Genomic DNA, 22,098 nt, shown 5'->3' with positions numbered 1-22,098 from the left:
TTTCTTTTGGAGAGGGAAAGGGCTATCCTTTTTATTTTTTATGTTAATTTTTTGAATAGATAATGTATTTACATGTTTCATATATCAAAACTATAAAACTATGTTTCATTTGTCTCACTTTCACCCTTTTCCCTGCTGTCTTTTGTATCCTTTCCTGTGTTTTTTATGCAAGTGAAAACAGATATAAATGTATACTCTCATTTTTCACCTTTTCTTAAAGAAAAGGTAACTATATGCACATTGCCCAGTACCTCATTTTTTTAGTTAATGTATCCATTATTTCTATATCAGTACATATTTCTGTATCAGTACATAAATGAGTTTCTTTGTTTTTTTACAACCATGTTATACTGTATTGGACATACTATAACTTCTTTAATAAGATCCTTTTAAAAGAGTTGTGTTCATTCTTTTGCTGTTGTAAACTAAGTCACAATGAATGACTCTGTACGTATGTCATTTTGTTCATATGTAGATGTAACTATAGGATATTCCTAGAAGTGGGACTTTGGGGTCCAAGAGTAAATGCATTAACGATCTACTTGAGTCTTGAACTCATCTCTGCATCTTCAGGATCCGGCTCCCACGGTACATGGACTCTTTACTCAGTAAGCGATTTACTCTATGAGGAAATATTTGGGAGGCACGTTCTCTGGGTTTCTGGCCAGTTTGCCCTGTTGGAGTGTCAAACCTGTCTCAAGGCTGTACCCAGTCTAAGGCATCTATTCCATTAGAGAAAACCTTCTCTGCAGAGGACTTGGGATGTTTTTATAACTAGACCCATACAAACACACACACACATTTAACTCTGTAAGAAAAAAATGCATCTTCAAAAAGCAGTGAATGCACCACTTTATTTGGCTCTGATGGCTAACGTCCTATGAGTCAGAGTTTTGTCCTCCCTCTTTCTTCCTTTCTCTCCCACCTCAATTTTATTTCTTTCCAAATGTTAAAAAAAGTCATCCTATAGCCCATGATGTAAACAACACCTGTTATGACTAATTCCCTCTGGTCTCTCCCTGTTTGAGCTCCCCACTGCGACTGAAGTAGCCAAAAGCAGTGCCCAAGTGCTGGATTAACTACTACCAACAACTGTCGTTGTCACCTTAGACAAACTTAGCTCTCATGAGCTCTCATTTACTCGTTTGTAGAAGGAGGGAGTGAGGCATTCATTAAAGTTGTAAAGTATCTTCTTCACCTAAGGTTTATGATTTGAAGGATTAATTTTTCAACATACTGATTTTGTTTGATCCCTGTTGAGTTTTGTTTTGTTTGACATTTCACAGTTCACTAGCTCCTACCTGCACATAAATGTAGGGTTCAGTTTTGCTACTTGTCTTTATACATGATAGGTTTTGCATTATTTGACAGTGGAAATAACATGGGTTTTATAACTTCACAGGATGGGTTTGAACCCTGGCTCTGTAACTTACCAGCTCGATGATCCTGGCAAAGGTATTTGACCTCTCTGTGCCGGTTTTCCCATCTGTAAAATAGGATAGTAATAACTGCCTCATGAGGTGTGAGGATAAATGACAAAAAAAACACTTGGACATATTCAGTGTCAGGCCTCATGAGATTCAGTAAATGAGTGACAGTACACACGGCTGAGCGGTGACATTGTGGGGGAAGGGAGGGTCACAGGCAGACTTTTCCATTACTCTTCACCCATGAGCAGCTGCACAAATTAACAAATTTGGAACATGTCACACATAGAATGAACTAAACACTTTTATTTGGTTTTAATAACAATGAAGTGAAAACTCATAAACTCAGCACTCAAATCAGGAAAAAGAATGCTACCAGCCTCTTAAAAGCCCCAGTGATTTCATCCCGGTAGCATCGCCCTGCCTTTCTGTCCAGAGGTACCTTCTGCTCCCTTGATTTGTTAAAGAAGCTTGGCGTGGTGAAGACACGGTACAGTGTGCAGACGACGTGTTGTAGAACTGTGCACCTGAAACCTGTATAATCTCGTTAACCAGTGTTCCCCCAGTACATTCAATAAAAAGGAAAAAACAGTTGGTTACCAACTAATAGACACAGACAATAGGAGGCTGGTGACCAGAAGAGCATGGTGGTTAGGGAGAAGGGAGGAGGGGGAACGAGGAAGGTCAGGGGGGTCTAATACACGGTGACGGAAGGAGACTAGACTTTGGGTGGTGAACGCACATTGCAACATACCTATAATATATAATAGAATTGTATGCTTGAAACTTAATATAATGTTATTAACCAATGTTCCCCAATACATTTAATTTGATAAAAAAAGTCATGTTACCTTTGTATATTTCCATGAACAAATACGACTAGTTTTGAAAACCTGAAAAGCAAGTACAAACCTGGATATGTAAAATACAGTACTTGCCACTATTTCGTAAAGATTCCCAGGAAATGATCATCTAAACAGAATCTCAGGATGAAACATGGCTCCATCTTATACATAGTCCATTCTGCAGAGGTCAGTGGACAAGGTCACCAGTGAGTCCTGGGACTCAAGGACAGCGACTGGGGTAGCTGACAGACCCGTGATCTGAACTATGTCTGCAGTAGACGTCTGGCAGAAATGTGGCCTCTCCAGCTGTCAGAGGACCCTGCAGGGTTAAAGCAGTGAAGTGAACTGAGTGTCCTCGGCTGATTCAGATAGCAGAGCAGAAGAATGATTTCCTCGCCCACTGGCTAGACAAGCCGAAGTACAGATAATGTGGGAGAGGTTCACCTTTCATTCCATCTTCAGTTAAAAACGGAGAGTACAAAGGTAGTCAGAGTCTTGGTGATGACAGGCATTAAAATTATTCTCTTCTAGTCTATGCAGAGTATAGCTCTTATCTAAGTCTTTCTGACCCTAGTTCTTTGTATCTCTCCACTTTTTACCTGTGTCTCTGTGTCTCTGGAAGCTTATAGAACCATCTCTTTGACTTGGGGCGTTGCAGTTGCACAGTGCTGCGCCTGCATCTGTTTCCATCCTGTGTGCTATGCATTTGGAAGATTCTCATTCTCCTCTGCTGCTGCTGCTGTCACCTGTGCTGGCCATCCAGGAACAGTCCTCAGTCTCCTAATCATGTGGCCAGTTTCAAATGTCTGACTTCATTGAAGGCTACAGTGTGGAGAGCTACGTATGACTAGTGTTCAACTAGAGTCAGCCAATAATACAGCGCCTTGAAAACACTGAGCTGGCAAATTTGCCGGATCATCTCAGACCCTTATGCATAGTTGTATTATGATCGTCACATTTTTAAAAATATACAGCAAGGCCCCACCATAACTTTACCCTTCTTGTACTGGCTCCAAGTGTTTTACTTAATGTTTCTAAGCAACCAACTAAAATTGGCAACACTATATTAAAAGACAGGGAAAGTGATTACTGCTTATCATTTTAGCACAGAGCGTTCCCATGTATTGGCTGAATGAAAACTAAATGACAGGTTTTCACTGATAAATATATTTTGGCCTTTTTCAGTGTGTTACAAAATTCTATATTGCAGAAAAAGCTCATATGGTGGAACAAAGATTTGCCTGTTCTATTTATAATATTACTTTGAGATTTAATTAATCTCTCACCACCACAGTTATTGATTTTCTCTTTTGAATTAGAGTTTAATAACCATCTGGGAGAACAAGCTGAAAGCCTGTCTCTGGAAACAATGCCTTGATATTCAGGAACATAGAGCAGCTGTGAGCTGTTATTCTTCCTTTCTTAATAGCTGAATGTCACATCCTGTAGTTTGGCTTTCATTCAGTAATGTGAGCAAAGGATTCTGCTTTATTTCTGACTCAAGTTCCATTACCGTAGTACGTTAACATTTTACATTACTCTTCAGTCCAAGTTACCTTCTGAACTGAAAATAAATCCCATCTGGCCCTGTGGTTCTAACCTCATCCGGAATCCTCTTGGCATGGCATTACTATTTCCCCTGTATAAGAATTTCACCACTCTAAGGCTTTGCCAAAATCCAGTTCTCTTCCTAATTAGAGTTCACTCTTCCACCTGAGCATGGTATTAATAAAAATGAGTGGGTTGAAAAGGTGCGTATATGCTCTGTGAGTGAATAAGGTCATTTATATTTGAATGAGTCTGTGTCTCATCGTGGGTGTCTCTAGCCAGGTCGGGAGAGGTGTGTGTGGGAAGGTGTAGGAGAGGGTGAGTCTGCTGAAGAGGAAGAGACTGTAGAGAAGCCTCAAAAGATCATTGTAATGGGACCGGGTGGTGTTGGAGAAAGGAGACTGTCCTCTATTTCTTCCCCATTAATAAAGATTTTCAAACACAATTCATAAGAAATCATTTGTTGAAATAGCTAATTGAGCTGAACCATCCAATTTGTGCTTAAAGTACAAATTACTAAAAATTGGGTATTTCCACGTTTATTACATTTCAGTGTAATGAAGGTATAAAAACCAATTATAGAACGAATTAAAGAAATTTAATTATCTGTTTTATATCGTCAGCTCATTGCTCTCTCCTAAAACTGGTGAACAGTGAACCTCAGTATGATCCCCAGACTAGCAGCATCGGCATCATCTGGAAACATGTGAGAAATGCAGATTCTGGGGCCCCAACCCAGCTCTACTGAATCATAAACCTTGGGGGGAGGGCCTAGTAATCTGTTTTAACAAGCTCTCCAGGTTATTCTGTCATAAAGTCTGAAAACCATTGCTATTGAGTATAAGAAATTGGTATCTCTGTACTATGTTCTAATATTGAAATTTACTGTAATATACATCCTAACACCAGTGAAATGTATTAGTTTATTGAAGTCAGTGACAGACCTTAAGGACAGATGCCTGACTGTGAGAGTGGATAAGAAGGGAAGGAAGACCTGATAGTTATGTTACTGCCGTGGTGACTGATACAGGTGTGCTTGCTCACTCGACAGTACATCCTGATTACTTTAGAGTAGAGTTCAATTCTGGATATGTACATTTCATCATTGTCGAATTTAGAATCCATAAGATAGTAGTCTATTCTATCAATTTGGAAGTATTAATACTTGAGGAACTATGATAACCAGTACAATAAAATGCTTAGAGGATGTTGGGCTCAACAGCACAATGAGAGGACAGGAATTAGTGAACTGGAATACAGAACAATGGAATTACCCAATCTGAACATTGGAGAGAAAGTGGATTAGAAAGAAAAAGTGAACCGCTTGGAGACCTGTGGGACTGTAATGAAAGATGTTACATTCTTGTCTTTGGAATCTTGGAAGCAGAGGAAAAAGAGAGCAGGCTGCGCAGGCGCTCACAGAAATGAGGAAGGCTTCCCGCTTTTGTCCAAGAGACACGACCTACAGGTCCAGGAAGCTGAGCAAACCCCGTACGGCATAAACCCAAAGAAAGCCACATCAGGACATATAATTAAATCTCTGAAAACTAAAGACAAGAAAAATGTTGAGAAATATGACACCTTAACTTAAAGGGAAAAACCATTCAAGTAACAGCAGATTTCTCGTCAGTAACCGTGGAGGCCAGAAGGAAGTGGCTGAAAGAACTGCCAGCCTAGAAGAATCCTGTACCTAGCAAAACTGCTTTCAGGCAGGGAGGGGATATCAAGATAGTCTTGATGAAAGAAAAGTAAGAATTTGTTTCCAGTACACCTATGCTAAAAGAATGCATTTAGAAGTTCTCTAAACAGAAAGAAAACCGTAAAAGAAGGAAATTTGAAACATCAAGAGCAAGATAAGCAAAAAATTGGTAAATACAATAGCCTTTCCTTTTCCTTTCATGTCTTTTAAGTGGTGTTTAACCGTGGAAACAACATTATAACACTGCTGTGGTTTTACATGTATTAAAGAAAATAGTGATGCAGCCAAGTTGGAGGCATAGGTGGACACACTGTGCTTCCTAGCACAACCAAAATTAAGGACAACGAAAATTTAGAAACGAAAAAACAACCAACAGACAGAAAATTGAACTGCACGGAAGTCCAACAACCATTCATTCAGACTGGTTAGAGGGGCGGAGTTGGTGGCTGGTGGAGAGGGGTCATGGCAGGAAAAAGCGGAGGCTGGCAGACCCTGGCACGCAGGCGGCACAGGGCTAGTGGACCCCGGGTGCTGGGAGGAAAAGAGCAGACCCAGTGAGGTGTGTAAGGTGGCTGGCAGACCATGGTCACACATTTGTGCACAGATAAACCAGGCAAAAACGGGCAGTGAGACAGACCATGCAACCCAGGACCCCAGTGACAGGAAATAAAGCCTAAAAGCACCAATTGAAAAGACTTGTGGGGGTTGAGGTGCTGGGAAAGACTCCTAGCCTCACAGGAGAGTTTGTTGGAGAGACTCACAGGCTCCTAGAATATGCACAAGCCCACCCACATGAGAATCAGCACCAGAAAGGCCCAGTTTGCTTTCAAAGGGAAGCAGAGGAAGGGGCTGAAATCTGACAGAGAGTGGAGCAAGCGCCATTGTTCCCTCTCTGACTCTGCCCCCACATATAGTGTCACAACCCAGCAAGGTGGGTTGCCCGGCCCTGGTGAACACCTAAGGCTCCACCCCTCATACATAACAGGCATGTCAAGACAAAAAAAAAATGGCCCAAATGGAAGAACAGATCAAAGCTCCACAGCAAATACAACTAAGTGATGAAGAGATAGCTAGCCTATCAGATCCACAGTTCAAAACACTGGTGATCAGGATAGTCACAGAAGTGGTTGAATTTGGTCACAAATTAGATGAAAAAAATGAAGGCTACACTAAATGAAATGAAGGAAAATGCACAGGGAACCACTAGTGATGGAAAGAAAACTGGGACTCAAATCAATTCAATGGACCAGAAGGAAGGAAGAAAGGAACAACCAAACAGAAAAGAAGGAAGAAACAAGAATTCAGAAAAATGAGGAGAGGCTTAGGAACCTCCAGGACATCTTTAAATGTTCCAACATCTGAATTATAGGGGTACCAGAAGGGGAAGAGGAAGAGCAACAAGTGGAAAACTTATTTGAACAAATAATCAAGGAGAACTTCCCCAATCTAACAAAGGAAATAGAATTCCAGGAAGTCCAGGAAGTTCAGACAGCCCCAAAGAAGTTGGACCCAAGGAGGAACACAGTAAGGCACATCATACTTACATTAGCCAAGATTAAAATGGAGAGAATCCTAGAAGCAGCAAGAGCGAAGGGGAAAGTCACCTACAAAGGCGTTCCCATCAGACTGTCAGCTGATTTCTCAAAAGAGACCTTGCAGGCAAGAAGGGAGGGGCTGGAAAGAAGTATTCCAAGTCATGAAAACCAAAGACCTACAACCAAGATTGTTCTGTCCAGCAAAGCTTTCATTTAGAATGGAAGGGCAGATAAAGCACTTCTCAGATAAGGTCAAGTTAAAGGAGTTCATCACCACCAAGCCCTTATTATATGAAATGTCAAAGGGACTTATCTAAGAAAATGAAGATAAAAATATGAACAGTATGAACAGTAAAAAGACAGCAAACTCACAGTTATTAACAACCACACCTAAAACAAAAGCAATCCAAGCATACAACTAGAACAGGAACAGAACCACAGAAATGGAGATCACATGGAGGGTTAGCAACAGGGGAGTGGGAGGAGTGGGGGGGAGGTACATAGAATAAGTAGCATAGATGGTGGGGAGAAAATAGACGGGGAGGGCAAGAATAGTATGGGAAATGTAAAAGTTAAAGAACTTATGACACATGGACATGAACTAAAGGGGGGCATGTGGGTGGGAGGGGCTGTGCAGGGTGGAGGGGAGTGAAGGGAAATGGGACAACTGTAATAGCATAATTAATAAAATATATTTTAAAAAAATATTTAAGATGGTTCCAAATAGAACAGTAAAGAGATATAAAAGGAGGTATGAATTCAACTGGTACCGTTGAAAATGATGATGATGGCACCGGTAGACTCTGATAAGTTAATGTGTTTATAATGTAGTATGTGGAGCAGCTTTTCAGAAACACTGCAGATAAATCAAAATGGAATTCCAAAGTGTTCAAGTAACCCACCAGAAGGCAGGAACAGTAAGAGAAAACCAAAATGAAAGACGTAAGGCCTAACATATCAATAATTAACAAACGGTCTAAAAGGATGAGTGGGACAAATCACCAAAACCATAAGGTCCCCATGGTGTTAGCGCTGGGCAGGTGTAAGCAGAAGGAAGCATCTGAGAATGGGAGGCTGCAAAATGAGCAGCAGGCACTCGTTGGAGAGCTCAGGAGGCCAGTCTAACAACAAAGACTGACCCTGGAGGGGTTCTGCCAAGAGCAGGGGAATGCAGAGGGCCCATGCTAAATCAGAAGGGAGCTGGTGAATTCTCAAAACTGACTGACTAGAGCCCTCCTCCAGGCCAGGGCCCCGTACTGAGATTAAATTTGATTAATTTGAGAGGCCTCAGGACAGTAGAGACTAAGGAATGAGGGAGGATATCTGAAGTAGAAGTGGAGCCAGGGGAACAGGGCCTTGAGATCTCAAAAAGCCAGCTACCGTGTTTATGGGTTCCACGTGAAAACATAAAGTGGGGCTACACCTCCTTCTACAAGTTTGGGAAAAGTAATTTCAAATAATATTGGCAACAGAGAGATTATTGAAAAATTCTATAATTTTTAATTACAAAATTGTGATAAAAGAAACAGCAACAGCCCCTTGAACAATGACCGCACGCACGCACATCAGAGACAGCCACAAAGATAGATAAAACCCTACTTCAAGAGCAGCTAAAATTCGTTCAGAAAATATGGCACCTGAAAGAGCACAGAACTGCAAAAACTGAGAAGTGAGGTGACAATAAAGGAATTAGGAACATTTTAAAAAGTAAATTAGTAGGAACACAAAAGTAAACAAACATAAATGCCTTATAGGAACTAGATGAAAAGGAAGAAATGTTTAGTGCGTAAAAAGAAACAAAGAAAGAGATAAAAATTTGAGGAAATTAAAATTGAGACAGGCAGAGTCTGTCCGACCTCCCGGTGGTTGGAACGAGGAGGGCTGGCGACCCTGTTCCTTGACTGATCAGCGGTTTCAGAGGGATTTGCCTTGTAATAGTTCACTAAGCCACACATTTGTTTTCTGACGTTTTTATATATTTGTCTTATTTTATAATTAAAAGGTTATGAAGTACAAAAAAAAATAATGAACTGGCAACTGTTTCCAAAAATTAAAATAAAAATGCATCAAAATGTTATGCAAATTGAAAAAAATTCATGAAAATGCTAAAACTCCCATAAAGAATTGCTGAGAATGCTAATAAGTGATTTGGGCATATTCAAAGAGCTAATGAACATTAAAAACACTGAACTTCACTGAAGTATTCCCTGAAAGACAGCTTTTGGGAAAAAATAAAGGGTAAGGAACTCTGTATTACAACTATGGATAAGTTTCACTGTACAGTACAGCATAGTGTCTGTTGTGAGAGAAGTCGGGGTGGGGGGAACGGACCTTCCTGTAAGTGCCCTTCACTGTGGTAGGTTTTTCTGTCGTAGGCCCCAAGGTGAATGCAAAATACAAAATAATTTGGTTTTTGTTCGTGTTGAATCAGTCTGGCATTTTATAATTTGAAAGATGTTTATGATTAATTACATCAAATACTTTTTTTATCCTTCACAGTGAAAGACCCACCACCAGTTTGCCTTGATGTTAGACAAAAACAGCGCATCTCTACAGATGATGCGGTCTCATCTGAAATGAAGGCCCCAGCTGCTCCAGAACCTGCCCTTCCTACCCAGCCCAAAACTATGAAGGACTTTCAGTAAGTTTCGGCTCACTGTTACATAAAGATGTATAGTCATCTGCATGTTAGTACTTCATATAATATAATATTTTGTGTGAGAAATTGAATTTGTGGATCATTATAAGGTATTAGCCAAGCGTGAAGACACAAAAGACTAGCTGTCTCAAGTGGAAGGTGAAAACAAGCGTATAAATAACAGGTGTGGGGTAAATAATGTTACAGCAAAGGAAACGTTAAATAAGAGAGTGTGATCACAACAGGGAACGCAGGAGGTAAAGGCAGTGGCAAAATAATAGCGTGCTTCCTTTTTAAAACACAAGATTTCGGCCACTGGGTGACACATAAAACTATAACAGCTGTGTCACTACCAACAAGGAATCCAGCTGCATGTTTGAAGGCCCAAGGCACAATGAGAAAACAGGCAGAATGTAAATACGATCTCTGAGAAGTTTGCCTCTGAAGTGAAGGGAACTGTGAATTTTAAGGAGCATGTCAAGAAAGAGCTTCTTAAAAAACAAGTGAAAGAGCAAGTTGAAGCTGAGTGAATACCCTAATCTGATTAAGAATTATAAATCCATAAACCATGTTTACATTAACTGGAATATATTTCTGTAATCGGCGTCAGTATTTCAAATTGCATGTTTGGTGACATTTATTTTTGAAGAAGTAATGCTATTGTATCTAAATAATATTTCCTATCATTAAGGTTAGTGCATGTTTTCATTTCAGGGAAGATGTAGAAAAAGCTAAGTCATCAGGAGATTGGAAAGTGGTACATGATTTTTACCTAACAACATTCGATTCTTTCCCAGAACTAAATGCTGCATTTAAGGTAATGATACATAAACACGTTTTTTTATTTTTAATTTTACCCAATACTTTTTCTACCCAACACCAACTTAAGCAACTGTTTACAAGTATATGTGTGTAGTACTTTATGAAATTACTTGTATCACAAATAAATATTACTTAAATGGTATCTCAAAGATTGATTTTATTTGTACTAAATAGTAATGTTTAACTCCATTATTTCAGTTTTAAAAGAATGTTATTAAAATAATTCTTATACATTCATTTTGAGTTTTATCAATTTTGCACTAAAAGTTCTTTTTCTCATCACACCAAAAATATTAGAAATTATTAAGGAGCAGGTTCATATACTACTTATGAACAATCCTTAAAATGTTATATACACTTAATTCTTTAACTGACTTTGCAGAAAGATGCCACCACCTCACTTAATACCATTGAAGACTCTGGGATCAATGCTAAATTTGTGAATGCTGTATATGATGCCTTACTTAATACTGTAAGTATGATTTATGAACACAAGCAAATAGTATCATTCTTTGTCTCACACATTTCAAAAACAGCTACACAGATATAAAATCACTGATACAAATATTGTAAAAATTATTCTGATACAATTTTATAGTAAATGTAGCTAGAATTGTCAGAAAGTTAGATTGTTTTATTTTTATAACTAAATGAGAGTTAAGTCCAGTCCTGGTTTAGGAAGGCTTGCTAAAGTAAAATTATGCTTTACTTAAGCAAAAGTAAGTAAGTTATTTGACTGTATTGGCATTGCACAAGATGAGTGTTTGTTAAACTTTATCATGCATCAGAATCACGGGAAGGGCTTCTTAAAATATAGAGTCCCAGATTCAGAATGTCCAGGATAGAGCCCAGGACTCTGTGTTCCTAACAAGCTCCCTGGAACAGGAGCATCAACGTATCACGTTGACGTGTCACATGATAAGTTGATGCTCCTGTTCCAGGGACCCTGTTCTGAGAGCCCCACTGCTAGAGACCAGTGTATGAGGAACTTACATCCTTTCAATCCATGTGTGTGGTGCTGCCCTCCAATTACGTAAATCTTATTTAATTTCTCTTGGTAAGGCTTTGTATTTTTCTGAGTAAAGGTTTGACATATCCTGTTACATATATTTCTAAGTACTTGATTTTTTTTGCTGCTCTTGTAATTTCATTTTCTAATTATAATTAGTATATGGAAATACTTTCATGTATTTATCTTTATTTACCTTGCCAAATTCATTCATTAATTCTTATAGTACATCACCGGATTAGAATTTCTATGTAAACAATCATGCTGTTTGTGTAAATGAGAGTTTTATCTTTTCCAATCCTTGAATGTATATACATACATATGTATGGTTATAAGTATTTGCCTTATTGCACTGGTTAGAATTTGTTGTACAATTCTGAATAAAGTAAATAATAGCACAAACATCTTTGCTTATTCCTGATCTCAGTACTTCACTATTAAATATATGAAAGTGTAGTTAATAACCTCTGTCATCTGAGAAATAAAGATAATATTACACATCCATCCAGAATTAGTAAAAAAGAAATGTTAAGAACCTTACCAGAGGAGTTCCAGCCAAGATGAAGGAGTAGGTAGAAATGCTTCACTTCTTTGCACAACCAAAAGAAGGAAAACAACCTATTTAAAATCAGTAAACAACCAGAAGTACCAGAAAATCAAACTGCATGGAACTCCAACAACCAAGGAGTTAAAGAAATATTCACGTAGACCGGCAGGAAGGGCGGAGGCAGGAGACGAGCAGCAAGCAGAGAGGATGCGCAGCGAGGAGGTGAACCAAGCAGGCAGGGCAGGGCCGGCTGAATGGGAAACCAGAGACTGGAAGCTGGCGGTAAAATACTGCAGGGGTTTCCACAGTGGGAGAAACTCGCAATCTCACAGGAGAGTTTGTTGGGAGGTGGGGCGAGAGCAGAGCAAGCGAGTGGCATTGTTGCCTCTCTGACCCCTTCCCCACAGACAGCGACACACTGCAGCAAAGAGGGTTGCCCCTTCCTGGTGAACACCTAAGGCCCCGCCCCCTTACAACTTAACAAGTGCTCTGAGAAGCAAAATATGGTCCAAATGAAAGAATAGATCGAAACTCCAGAAAAAAAGCTAAGTGACAAGGAGACAGACAACCTATCTCATGTGGAGTTCTAAACACTGGTAATCAGGATGCTCACAGAAATGACTGAGCTCAGTCACAAAATGAAGGAAGAAATGAAGGCTACCCAAAGTGAAACAGAGCAAAATATACAGGGAACCAATAATGAAGGGAAGGAAACCAGTACTCAAATCAACGATTTGGACCAGAAGGAATAAACATTCAACCAGAACAGAATGGAGGAATAAGAATTTTTAAAAATGAAGAGAAATTTAGGAACCTCTGGGACAACTTTAAATCTTCCAACATCTGAATCATGGGGGTGTCAGAAGGAGGAGAGGAAGAGCAAAAAATGGAAAATTTATTTGAAAACATAATGAAGGAGAACTTCCCCAATCTGGCAAAGGAAATAGACTTCCAGGAAATCCAGGAAGCTCAGAGAGTCCCAAAGAAGTTGGACCCAAGGAGGAACATACCAAGGCACATCATAATTACATTACCCAAGATTAAAGATAAGGAGAGAATCCTAAAAGCAGCAAGAGATAAGGGAACAGTCACCTACAAAGGAGTTCCCATCAGACTGTCAGCTGATTTCTCAAAAGAAACAGGCAAGAAGGGGCTGGAAAGAAGTATTCCAAGTTATGAGAGGCAAGAACCTTCATCCAAGATTATTCTATCCAGCAAAGGTATTATTTAGAATGGAAGGGCAGATAAAGTTCTTCTCAGATAAGGTCAAGTTAAAGGAGTTCATCATCACCAAGCCCTTATTATATGAAATGTTAAAGGGGCTTATCTAAGAAATAGAAGAAGATCAAAAACTATGAACAGTAAAATGACAACAAACATAATTATCAACAACTAAACCAAAAAAACAAAAACTGAAACTAAGCACACAACTAGAACAGGAACAGAATCAGAGAAATGGAGACCACATGGAGGGTTATCACTGGGGAGGGGAAGCAGGGAGAATGAGGGAAAAGGTACAGGAAATAAGAAGCATAATTGGTAGGCATAAAATAGACAGGGGGAAGTTAAGAATGGTATATGAAATAGAGAAGCCAAAGAACTTATATGTACAACCCATGGACATGAACTAGGCGGGGGGATTGGGGGGCGTGCTGGAGGGTAAGGGGTCCAGGGTGGAGGAGAAAAAAATTGGAACAACTGTTATAGCATAATCAATCAAACATATTTTTTAACCAAGGGGGAAAAAAAGAACCTTACCAGAATTGGCAATATTGTACAGCAACTAGAACTTTTGTGGCCTGATTATGTTGGTATAAACTAGAGTGATCACTTTGGAAAACTGCTTGACGGCGGTACTGCTAACACTTAGCATGTGCGTACTTGTCTCCGAAAAGTTCTACTCCTGGGATGCTTCTCTGACTTCTGACTTGGAATGATGTTAATGTTTTATGGGCACTACAAAACTAAAAATCTACAACATGAGGGAAACATGGCATACAAACAGAAAAAATCCTACCTATACTTCACATGAGTACTATAACCACACTTAAAAAAAAAAAAAAACTAAGTCAAGTAACTTTTATACACAGTAGTACTTTATATAGCTTCAGTCTAAAGATTTTTAAAAATCTGTAAATAGATCTTCAGTTTTTCTTAGTTTTTAGTATTAAGGCATTATAATGATGGGATTTTAGTAAATGGACATTCAAGAGTGTGTGTGTTTATTTTCTGACCCTGTTCACCGAAAGGGCCTAGAAGCAGTAACACCCAGTAGCAATGAGCACTTGAGCATCCATGATTTCTAAACACCATTCCTCACAGAAAGTAATAAGGGCTCCCTAGAGAAGTGGCTCATTCCAGGACTGAGGGAAAATACAAGATGAACACATCTAGTTTTTACCATTAAAACAACGTTGGCTGTCATTTTTTTGTAGATTTTTAAAATCATATTTAGGAAATTCCCCAGTAATTTCTTATCATGAACTTTTTCTTTATCATGAATGGGCTTTAGATTTTGTTAAATACTTATGCATTTATTGATATGATTATGTGATTATTCTTCTTTGCCCTATTGATGTGTTGAATTACATTAGTTATTGTCAAATGTTGAGCCAGCCAGCCTTGCATACATGGAATAAATTCCACTTGGTCATGGTGTATAGTTCTTTTTATACATTGTTGGATTTGATTTACTAATGTTTTGTTGAGGATTTTTACATCTGTGTTCAGGACAGATACTGATCTGTAATTTGTTTCTTGTAATAGTATCTTTGGATTGTTGTTAGGATAGTGTTGACCATGTAGAATGAGTTAGGAAATATTCTTTCTGCTTCTGTCTTTTGGAAGAAATTATAAAGAATTGGTATCCTTCTTTTCTTAAATTTGCAGTAGAACCCACCAGTAAAATCTCTTGGGCCTAATATTTTCTGTTTTGGAAGGTTATTCATTACTGATTTTGTTCCTTTTATGGATATAGTCCTATTCAAATTATCTGCTCTCTGTGTCAGTTTTGGGAGATTGTATCTACCAAAGACTTGGTCCATTTTATCTAGGTTTTCAAATTGCGGGCATAGAGTTGTGCATAATCGTCCTTTATTACTCTTTTAATATCCATGGGATCAGTAGCAATGATCCCACTTTCATTTATGATATTAGTAATTATTGTCTTTTATCTTCCTTTATTGATTAGCCTGGCTGCAGGTTTATCAACTTTATTAACCTTTTCCAAAAACCAGCATTTGGTTTCATTGATTTTTCCCTATCAGTTTTCTGTTTTCAATTTTATTGATTTCTGCTCTAACCTTTATTATGTATTTTCTTCTGCTTAATTTGGATTTGCTCTCTTGTTTTGTTTTAATTTCCTACAGTTGAAAGCTTAAATTGTTGATTTTAGATATTTTTTCTAAAATATTTGTTCACTGTGTTTGCTGTACCCCACAAATTTCCGTGAGTTGTGTTTTCACTTTTTACACAGCTAAACATAGGTTTACAATATGACCCACCAGTCACACCCTAGTTATTTACCCAAATGATATGAAAACTTAGGTCCATCAAAAACCTGCACACAAATTTTATAGCAGCCTTATTCAAAACTGCCAAAAATTCGAAGCAACCCAGATCTCCTTCAATAGGTGAATGGATAACCAGTCTTTAAGAAGTCACACAAGTAGTTAATCCTGATTATCTTATGATTTTCTTTTGCCTACAGCCTCAAGACATTCAGAAGACAGTATTAAAGGGGATCATTAACAGCCTGTTACGAGAATGGAAAGGGTAATTTTAGCTAGTTGATATAAATGGTTAATTTACACATCTTGTGCATGTTTTAATACATATACGTGTATTTTATTCTGAGTCAATTTTAGTTGTAATAAAAACGTAGATGAGAAAGAAGTTATAAACCATGTTTTACAGTTTTTTAACTTGCGATTTGTGACTTCTCAGGAGAATCCATAGGTGCACTTCAGAGGCTCTCTGAGCCCTTTAAAATTGTGCATAAAATCTGTTGCGTACAGACATGTGTTACACAGATAAGGCGTGGGTAGTCACATGTAACCCAGGGCGAAGTAACATGGGCATTCAGTTTAACCTTGGACTTCCTGATGGAGCAAGATTTTTTTTCTCTTTTTAAAAAAAAATCCTCACCTGAGGATATGTTTACTGATTTTAGAGACAGGAAAGGAGAGAGAGAAAAAGAGAGAGAAAGAGAAACATCAACATGAGAGAGAAATACCAGTGAGTGCCTCCCAGCTACACCGTGACCTGGGATCAAACACACCGCCTTTCGGTGTGTGGGACGGCGCTCCTGAGCCACTGGTCAGGGCCAGAGCAAATTTTTTTGTTTCTAATATAAGGAAGTGTAAGTTTAGCTACTGAGATTTTTTTTTTGGAACTAAATATTGAGTCATCTTACCAGGAATAATGGGCAATGCAACTGATCATCTTTTGAACTGTGAATGTGTAGAAAACAAAAAATATATTTTTGAAAGTACATATTATTTACATTGATATTAAACAGCACTATAATTTAAATAATAGCTTCTATTAAAGCCATATGAATACCATTAAATTATAATTCAAATATTTATTTTAAGCTAGTTTAAAAATATTAATGAACTAGAATAATGTCAACTGTACCCTATATATTTTAATAACATTGTTCAGATTTTCAAAGAAATGCCAGATTACAGAAAATGTTAAAAAGTCAGAGTAGTGTAAAAAAAAGAAAAAATGTTTATATTTTGCAGATTTTGTCTAGTCATCTTTTAAAATAATTGAAATCATAACATAAAATTTCATGTGATTTTTTTTAACTTAAACAGTATTTTTCCTAATTTATCATTCCAGTAATATATTTGCATCTTCCTTGAATTTTATATTTCTGGTTGAACAAATAAAAATGAAGAGAGAAATTTAGAGAGAATTCTTAGAATGAGGAAGTCCGCCCTCGGCTCTCGGGCCCCTCTAACGGGGAAACCCACAACACTTCCTTTCTCTGCTCTTCAAAAGCGTCCCAGACAGAGGAAAATGATAATTTAATGTGACTTGTGTATCAGAGGAGCATGTAGCCTTTACCTAAAAATCTTGTTCTGTTTTGGATTTATTTATAACAACAAGATCTAGTTTATTGAACTAGTATGGGTTAGGCACCTTCCTAACAATTTTACATGTATTTCTCATTGAATCTTTACTACAGTACTGTAAAGTAGGAAATATGATTATTTTCATTTTACACTTGAGAAAACTTAGTTTCTAGAGAAGTTAAGTTAAAACTGCCAAAGTTAACCCACTAAGTGCCTCAGTTAGGATTAGAACCTAGTTAGCTTGGCAAAGAGCCTGTGATCTTAAGCACAATTCTATACCCAGAGTTGTGTTCTGTCCTGAAATACTAGTGCATGGACCAGAAAATTGGAAATTGTAAAGGCACAGCTACTAAATGGAAAAAAGTAAGACTCTCCGATCACTGGGAGTTTTAATCTTTATGAATTGCCTTGAGCTTTTTAATATATTTGCAAATATCACTTCTAAAACAAAACATCAGTTCCATTGAGAAAGTGGACAATAGTCTGGACATTATGTAGACTGTTATGGACAGAAATAGTTTAGACTTGGTTTAAACTTAAATAATTTAAATCATCATGCAGTTCAGGTAATTCTTCCACAAAGAAATATTACTAATTTAAAATGTTTAGATATTGAAATACATATGTATTTTTTCTAATTTTAATATATGTAACATATATTTATATTTCAGATTATGTAAATCCTTACATTGCAGCTTTATGTTTTGTAAAGGTCATCTAGTATATTTTGGACAGTGATTTATGTTTTCATATTTGTTTTATAACTATAAAAGAAAAGTAGGTCAATACTTGGTCATTTTATTTTCTTAAGGGGAATTCAAGGAGATACTTGGAGGTGAACCATTTTTTCCCCCAACATTTAATATTGAAAAATTTCGAACTACAGAAAAGTTAAAGAAAATGAAGTCCATTCACCCTTCACCTGGATTCACTAGTTGTTAATTTTGCTTTCCCTCCCTCTGTGTGTAATTTTTAAAAAGTAAATAAAAGATGTCATAACTCACTTCATCCCTAATTACTTCAGCACGTGTTTCCTAGTAACATTTTTTTCTGCAACCATCATATCGTATCACACCAAACACATTGAATATTCAGTTAATAATACTCTTTAAAATGTAGTCCACATTGCCATTTCCTCCATTTTCGTAACACTGTTCTTTATTATCTGGGTTTTATTTTTCAATCCAGGATCCAATCAAGGATCATGAATTGCATCTGGTTATTTATTGTACAGGTGACCATCTGTAATCCAAGAAGTTACCTCCAAATATTGCAAGTGTGTGTAATAGCTCTAGAGAGGGCGAGTAATACTCATCAGCTTTGGGAATAACAAAACGTAGATCAGGTGTGAAAATGTGAAAATCCAAATTGACGTGGAAAAATCAAAATGTAGGTATTTTTCAGAAGTATTCAAAATATGATTTTCAAAAAAATTTTCCAATCTCTATTTTTAGAGAGAGGTAAAGGGAGGGAGAAAAAGAGGGGGAGAAGCATCAAAGTGAGAGAGAAACATCAACCAGTTGCCTCTCACAAGCACCCAAACTGGGGACCGAACCCGCAACCCAGGCATGGGCCCTCACCTGGGATCCACCTTAGAAACACACTAGACATATTCAAAGGGCGACTTGGTTTGCAGGCCTTTCTACATCTGCCACTTCAGTAATAAACCTATAAACACGCATATTTCTTCTTCCAGTGCACAGATATTTTTGAGATCTCTGTTACCCTTCGTTAAAACAAAATCATAAGTATTCTAGAATTGTTCATTATTTTTCAGACTCTTAACCGTTTCCAGAGTTAGTCATGATATTTACCTCATAAAATGTAATAGTCTACTCGGTTTTTAGGTATCTTCAGAACCAGCCTAAAGTAGGCACAAAGGGACCTGTATTCTCAGCATATTATGGATATGTTACTGTCTCAATAGCAATACATACTAATTTATGTCTAGTTTTTGCCTTTTATCAATTCAATTCTCACAGAAACATTTCTTGATCATTTTTATTATATACTGTAACCTCTAATCAATTGTGCTTCTTTTTCAGTCCACGAACAAAAGATGATCTTAGAGCATATTTTATACTTTTACAGGTAAGAAGCAAAAATTTCGTTGTTCAGATCTCAATCTATGCATGTGTAAGTGAAACGATATCAAATATTAAGTATTTTTTGAGCAACATTACTGATACTTTTTAGGTTCTAGTGACTTGTAACCAGAGAATTAAAGCTACAATAGATAAACAGATGACCTCTTGCCTCACTGCTGTCGTGTTCAGGAGCACACAGGGCGGAAGTGTTATCTTCCTCTTCCAATCAGTCTCCTTTCTTGTGATTAGCATCAGTGGGCTCCAAAACTTTCTTGTGTTGAATATTTGCTATGTATTTTCACCAAATGCTTAAGTTAGAATATGAATGGAAAAATCAAAATGGTTGTTTATATTTGTGAAAGCAAACGTGATGAACTTTTTTTTTGAGAGCTACAGATTCATAGATAGAAAAAATAAGTTAAGATCTACACAAATGAAAAGCACTGTTTAGTTCTGTCTTTTTAAAAAAGGATTATATTATTATCATAACTAACATACTACATTTGTGTCATTCTTTATAATTTACAAAAGATATTCATTATACATTATTACCTCATTTAAAGAAAAAATACTAAGTAAGATATAGTGTTTAGTTCAATATTGTGTCCAATAAAAGGAAACATGCAGGACAGGGATAAAGAAGGAGGGAGAGAGGAAAAAATAAAGTGCAGGGGAGGGGAAATAGACAAGAGGTAGCTGAGAGACGTAAGGAGGGCAAATAGGAGGAGAAAGACAAAATTAGAAAAAAAAAAAACAGGTATGTGTGGAGATATAGTGAGTGCCCGAAAACAACCTGCAGCTCAAGAGTTTGCATACTGGATGCTGGCCGTTAGCTCCGCTCTCCCAGACCCCCATCTGTCTTACTGCCCAAGCCCATGCTCTTCCTGCTCTACCACAGTGGGCATCCCGGTCTCTGTGGGTAGTTAAATAACGAAACAAATAGATGACTGTTTTAAAGGATTTCACCTAGCTCATTAAATTCAGTGTTTTTCCTTCACGTGCTAACAAAACTTTAACACAGTTATCTTTAATATCTTTTTCAGAATCCTCAGTTTAATAACACATCTACGTATGTCATCTATGCTCACTTGCTACGACAGATAGCTGCCTTAGTGGAAGCGGACCATCATTTCTTAGTCCACTGGTTTAAAAAGTAAATCATCCTATTGTATTAAGAACTTTTATAATCTTACAAGTTTTAAGTTTGATGTTAGTAAAATATATGAAATGTGTTCGGTCTTTAGAAGTGATACTCCTACTTCACAGTGCCTCAAAGGGCACTTATCAGTACTTACATTTTAGTACTATGTAGAGGCCAGTTAAAAACCTGTTTCTAACGGAAGTAACCATTTTGCTTGTGCAAGATCTTCGTGAGCTTTCCGTCCGCTGCTTTTGCTTTTGCACATTCCTGTCACTGGTTTTTCGTGTATCTCAGTGATGGTGACTGCATTCATTCAGACATTAGTATTTTAATTTTTGTTCATATTTCCTCACTGCATATCAATAAGAATTACCACATGGGGCCTTTTCCTTCCCCAAAGCATCATTGTAAGGTGTCGGTTAGCTATCAATATCAATTTATAAAGGTATTTGTACTTTTATCATAGAACTATACTCACATTAACAATTACTTTTCTCCACAACTGGTAAAAGTTAAAGAGGCAAAATATTTTCAAATTTTAATTTAAAAATGCAGTCAGTTTTCATTATTCACAACGGTATGTTCTGTAAAATTACTGCAAACAGGGAAGTAGCGAATACTAAACTTGCTCCTAAAGGAAATGAGGGTGTGGCCCCTGTGAGCTTTCAGTCACCATTTTCATCAACTAATACAAAACCTTGCTTTATTTGTATTTCTATTGAAAGACACCTTATTTAATATAAGTTCTTGTTTCATTAACACTGAATTTATAGCCAGCAGCACTACAGCTCATATCTGAATGAATTTTATCTAATAAACTATATTTTCTGGGTAGCGTATGACAAACTTCTTAGACTTAGGAAGACTAGACAAAACTTTGGCACTGCTTTTGGGCACCATTTTAAAACAATAAAATCACGAAGGAAAAGCACAAAAATTGAAAACATGATTCTAAGAAAGAAAAAACACACGCTAAGTGGATTGCATACAGGCCACTTGCATACAACATGAGCGCTGCCTCCTTCAAGTTCAGCGGGGAATGTGCCCGTTGGGCAACTACAACTTCCTGGCACTGTTTGCACATCCACAAATGGCCACAAAAGTGCCACAGTTACTGATTTGGGGGTTACAATTAATTTTAGCAAGTAGGCGAATTTGCAAACACAGAGTCTGCAAATGATAGGGTTGACTGAATGTAGAAAGCCTTAAAAGAGGAATGTTTTATACTAACTTTATAGTGATGTTAATGTTTATCTAGTATTCAGTTAAGAAACAATATTCCAGGTAAGATTTTCCATCTTTTCAAATGTTTGGCATTTTAAGAAATAGGATTAGGGGGAATATTCTAAAAGTTGATGCGTATAGAATGCAGTTGACTACCTAATGAATATGTTGCCAAAATAGACAATGTGAATTTTGACTGGAATCATTTCAAAATCTTTACCAGATTATCCCAGAAGAGATTCAAACAATTGGTTGAAAGATTGCTGCAATTTATTTCTTTACGGCTGTTTCCTGCAAAGCCTGAAGAATTTCCACCTATAACAAAATGTTCCTGGTGGATCCCATCAGCATCTAAAGTGTTGGCTTTACTTAGTAGGTTTTATTCTATCCTCTTTTCTTTTCTTTTGTTAAATATTAGAGACATTTCCAGTAAGAACTCAAAGTACTATAGAGGCATTTTTACATTTTAAGCCATTTCTTTGATGAGAAGAG

General features: G+C 37.4%; 1 protein-coding gene across 2 annotated transcripts in view; it reads left to right on the top strand.

Moving 5' to 3' along the window:
- HECTD2 (HECT domain E3 ubiquitin protein ligase 2) overlaps positions 1 to 22,098 on the top strand; it is a 63,957-nt gene that overhangs the window by 19,660 nt on the left and 22,199 nt on the right. The window contains exons 2-9 of one of the 2 annotated variants that reach the window (XM_053664022.1): positions 4,444 to 4,526; positions 9,554 to 9,695; positions 10,407 to 10,509; positions 10,897 to 10,986; positions 15,780 to 15,844; positions 19,200 to 19,245; positions 20,285 to 20,394; positions 21,830 to 21,978. In XM_053664022.1, the coding sequence (XP_053519997.1) occupies positions 9,631 to 9,695; positions 10,407 to 10,509; positions 10,897 to 10,986; positions 15,780 to 15,844; positions 19,200 to 19,245; positions 20,285 to 20,394; positions 21,830 to 21,978 (628 nt within the window). In that variant the 5' untranslated portion in view covers positions 4,444 to 4,526; positions 9,554 to 9,630. The remainder of the gene's footprint in view (positions 1 to 4,443; positions 4,527 to 9,553; positions 9,696 to 10,406; positions 10,510 to 10,896; positions 10,987 to 15,779; positions 15,845 to 19,199; positions 19,246 to 20,284; positions 20,395 to 21,829; positions 21,979 to 22,098) is intronic. The other variant, XM_037156649.2, reaches the window with a different exon arrangement.

The sequence above is a fragment of the Artibeus jamaicensis genome, unplaced genomic scaffold (genome assembly GCF_021234435.1).
Source record: "Artibeus jamaicensis isolate MK-2021 breed Jamaican fruit bat unplaced genomic scaffold, CSHL_Jam_final contig_332, whole genome shotgun sequence".
In the NCBI taxonomy this organism is placed as follows: Eukaryota; Metazoa; Chordata; class Mammalia; order Chiroptera; family Phyllostomidae; genus Artibeus; species Artibeus jamaicensis.
The sequence above is the reverse complement of the archived record's forward strand: the minus strand, read 5'-3'. Positions and strand labels throughout refer to the sequence as shown.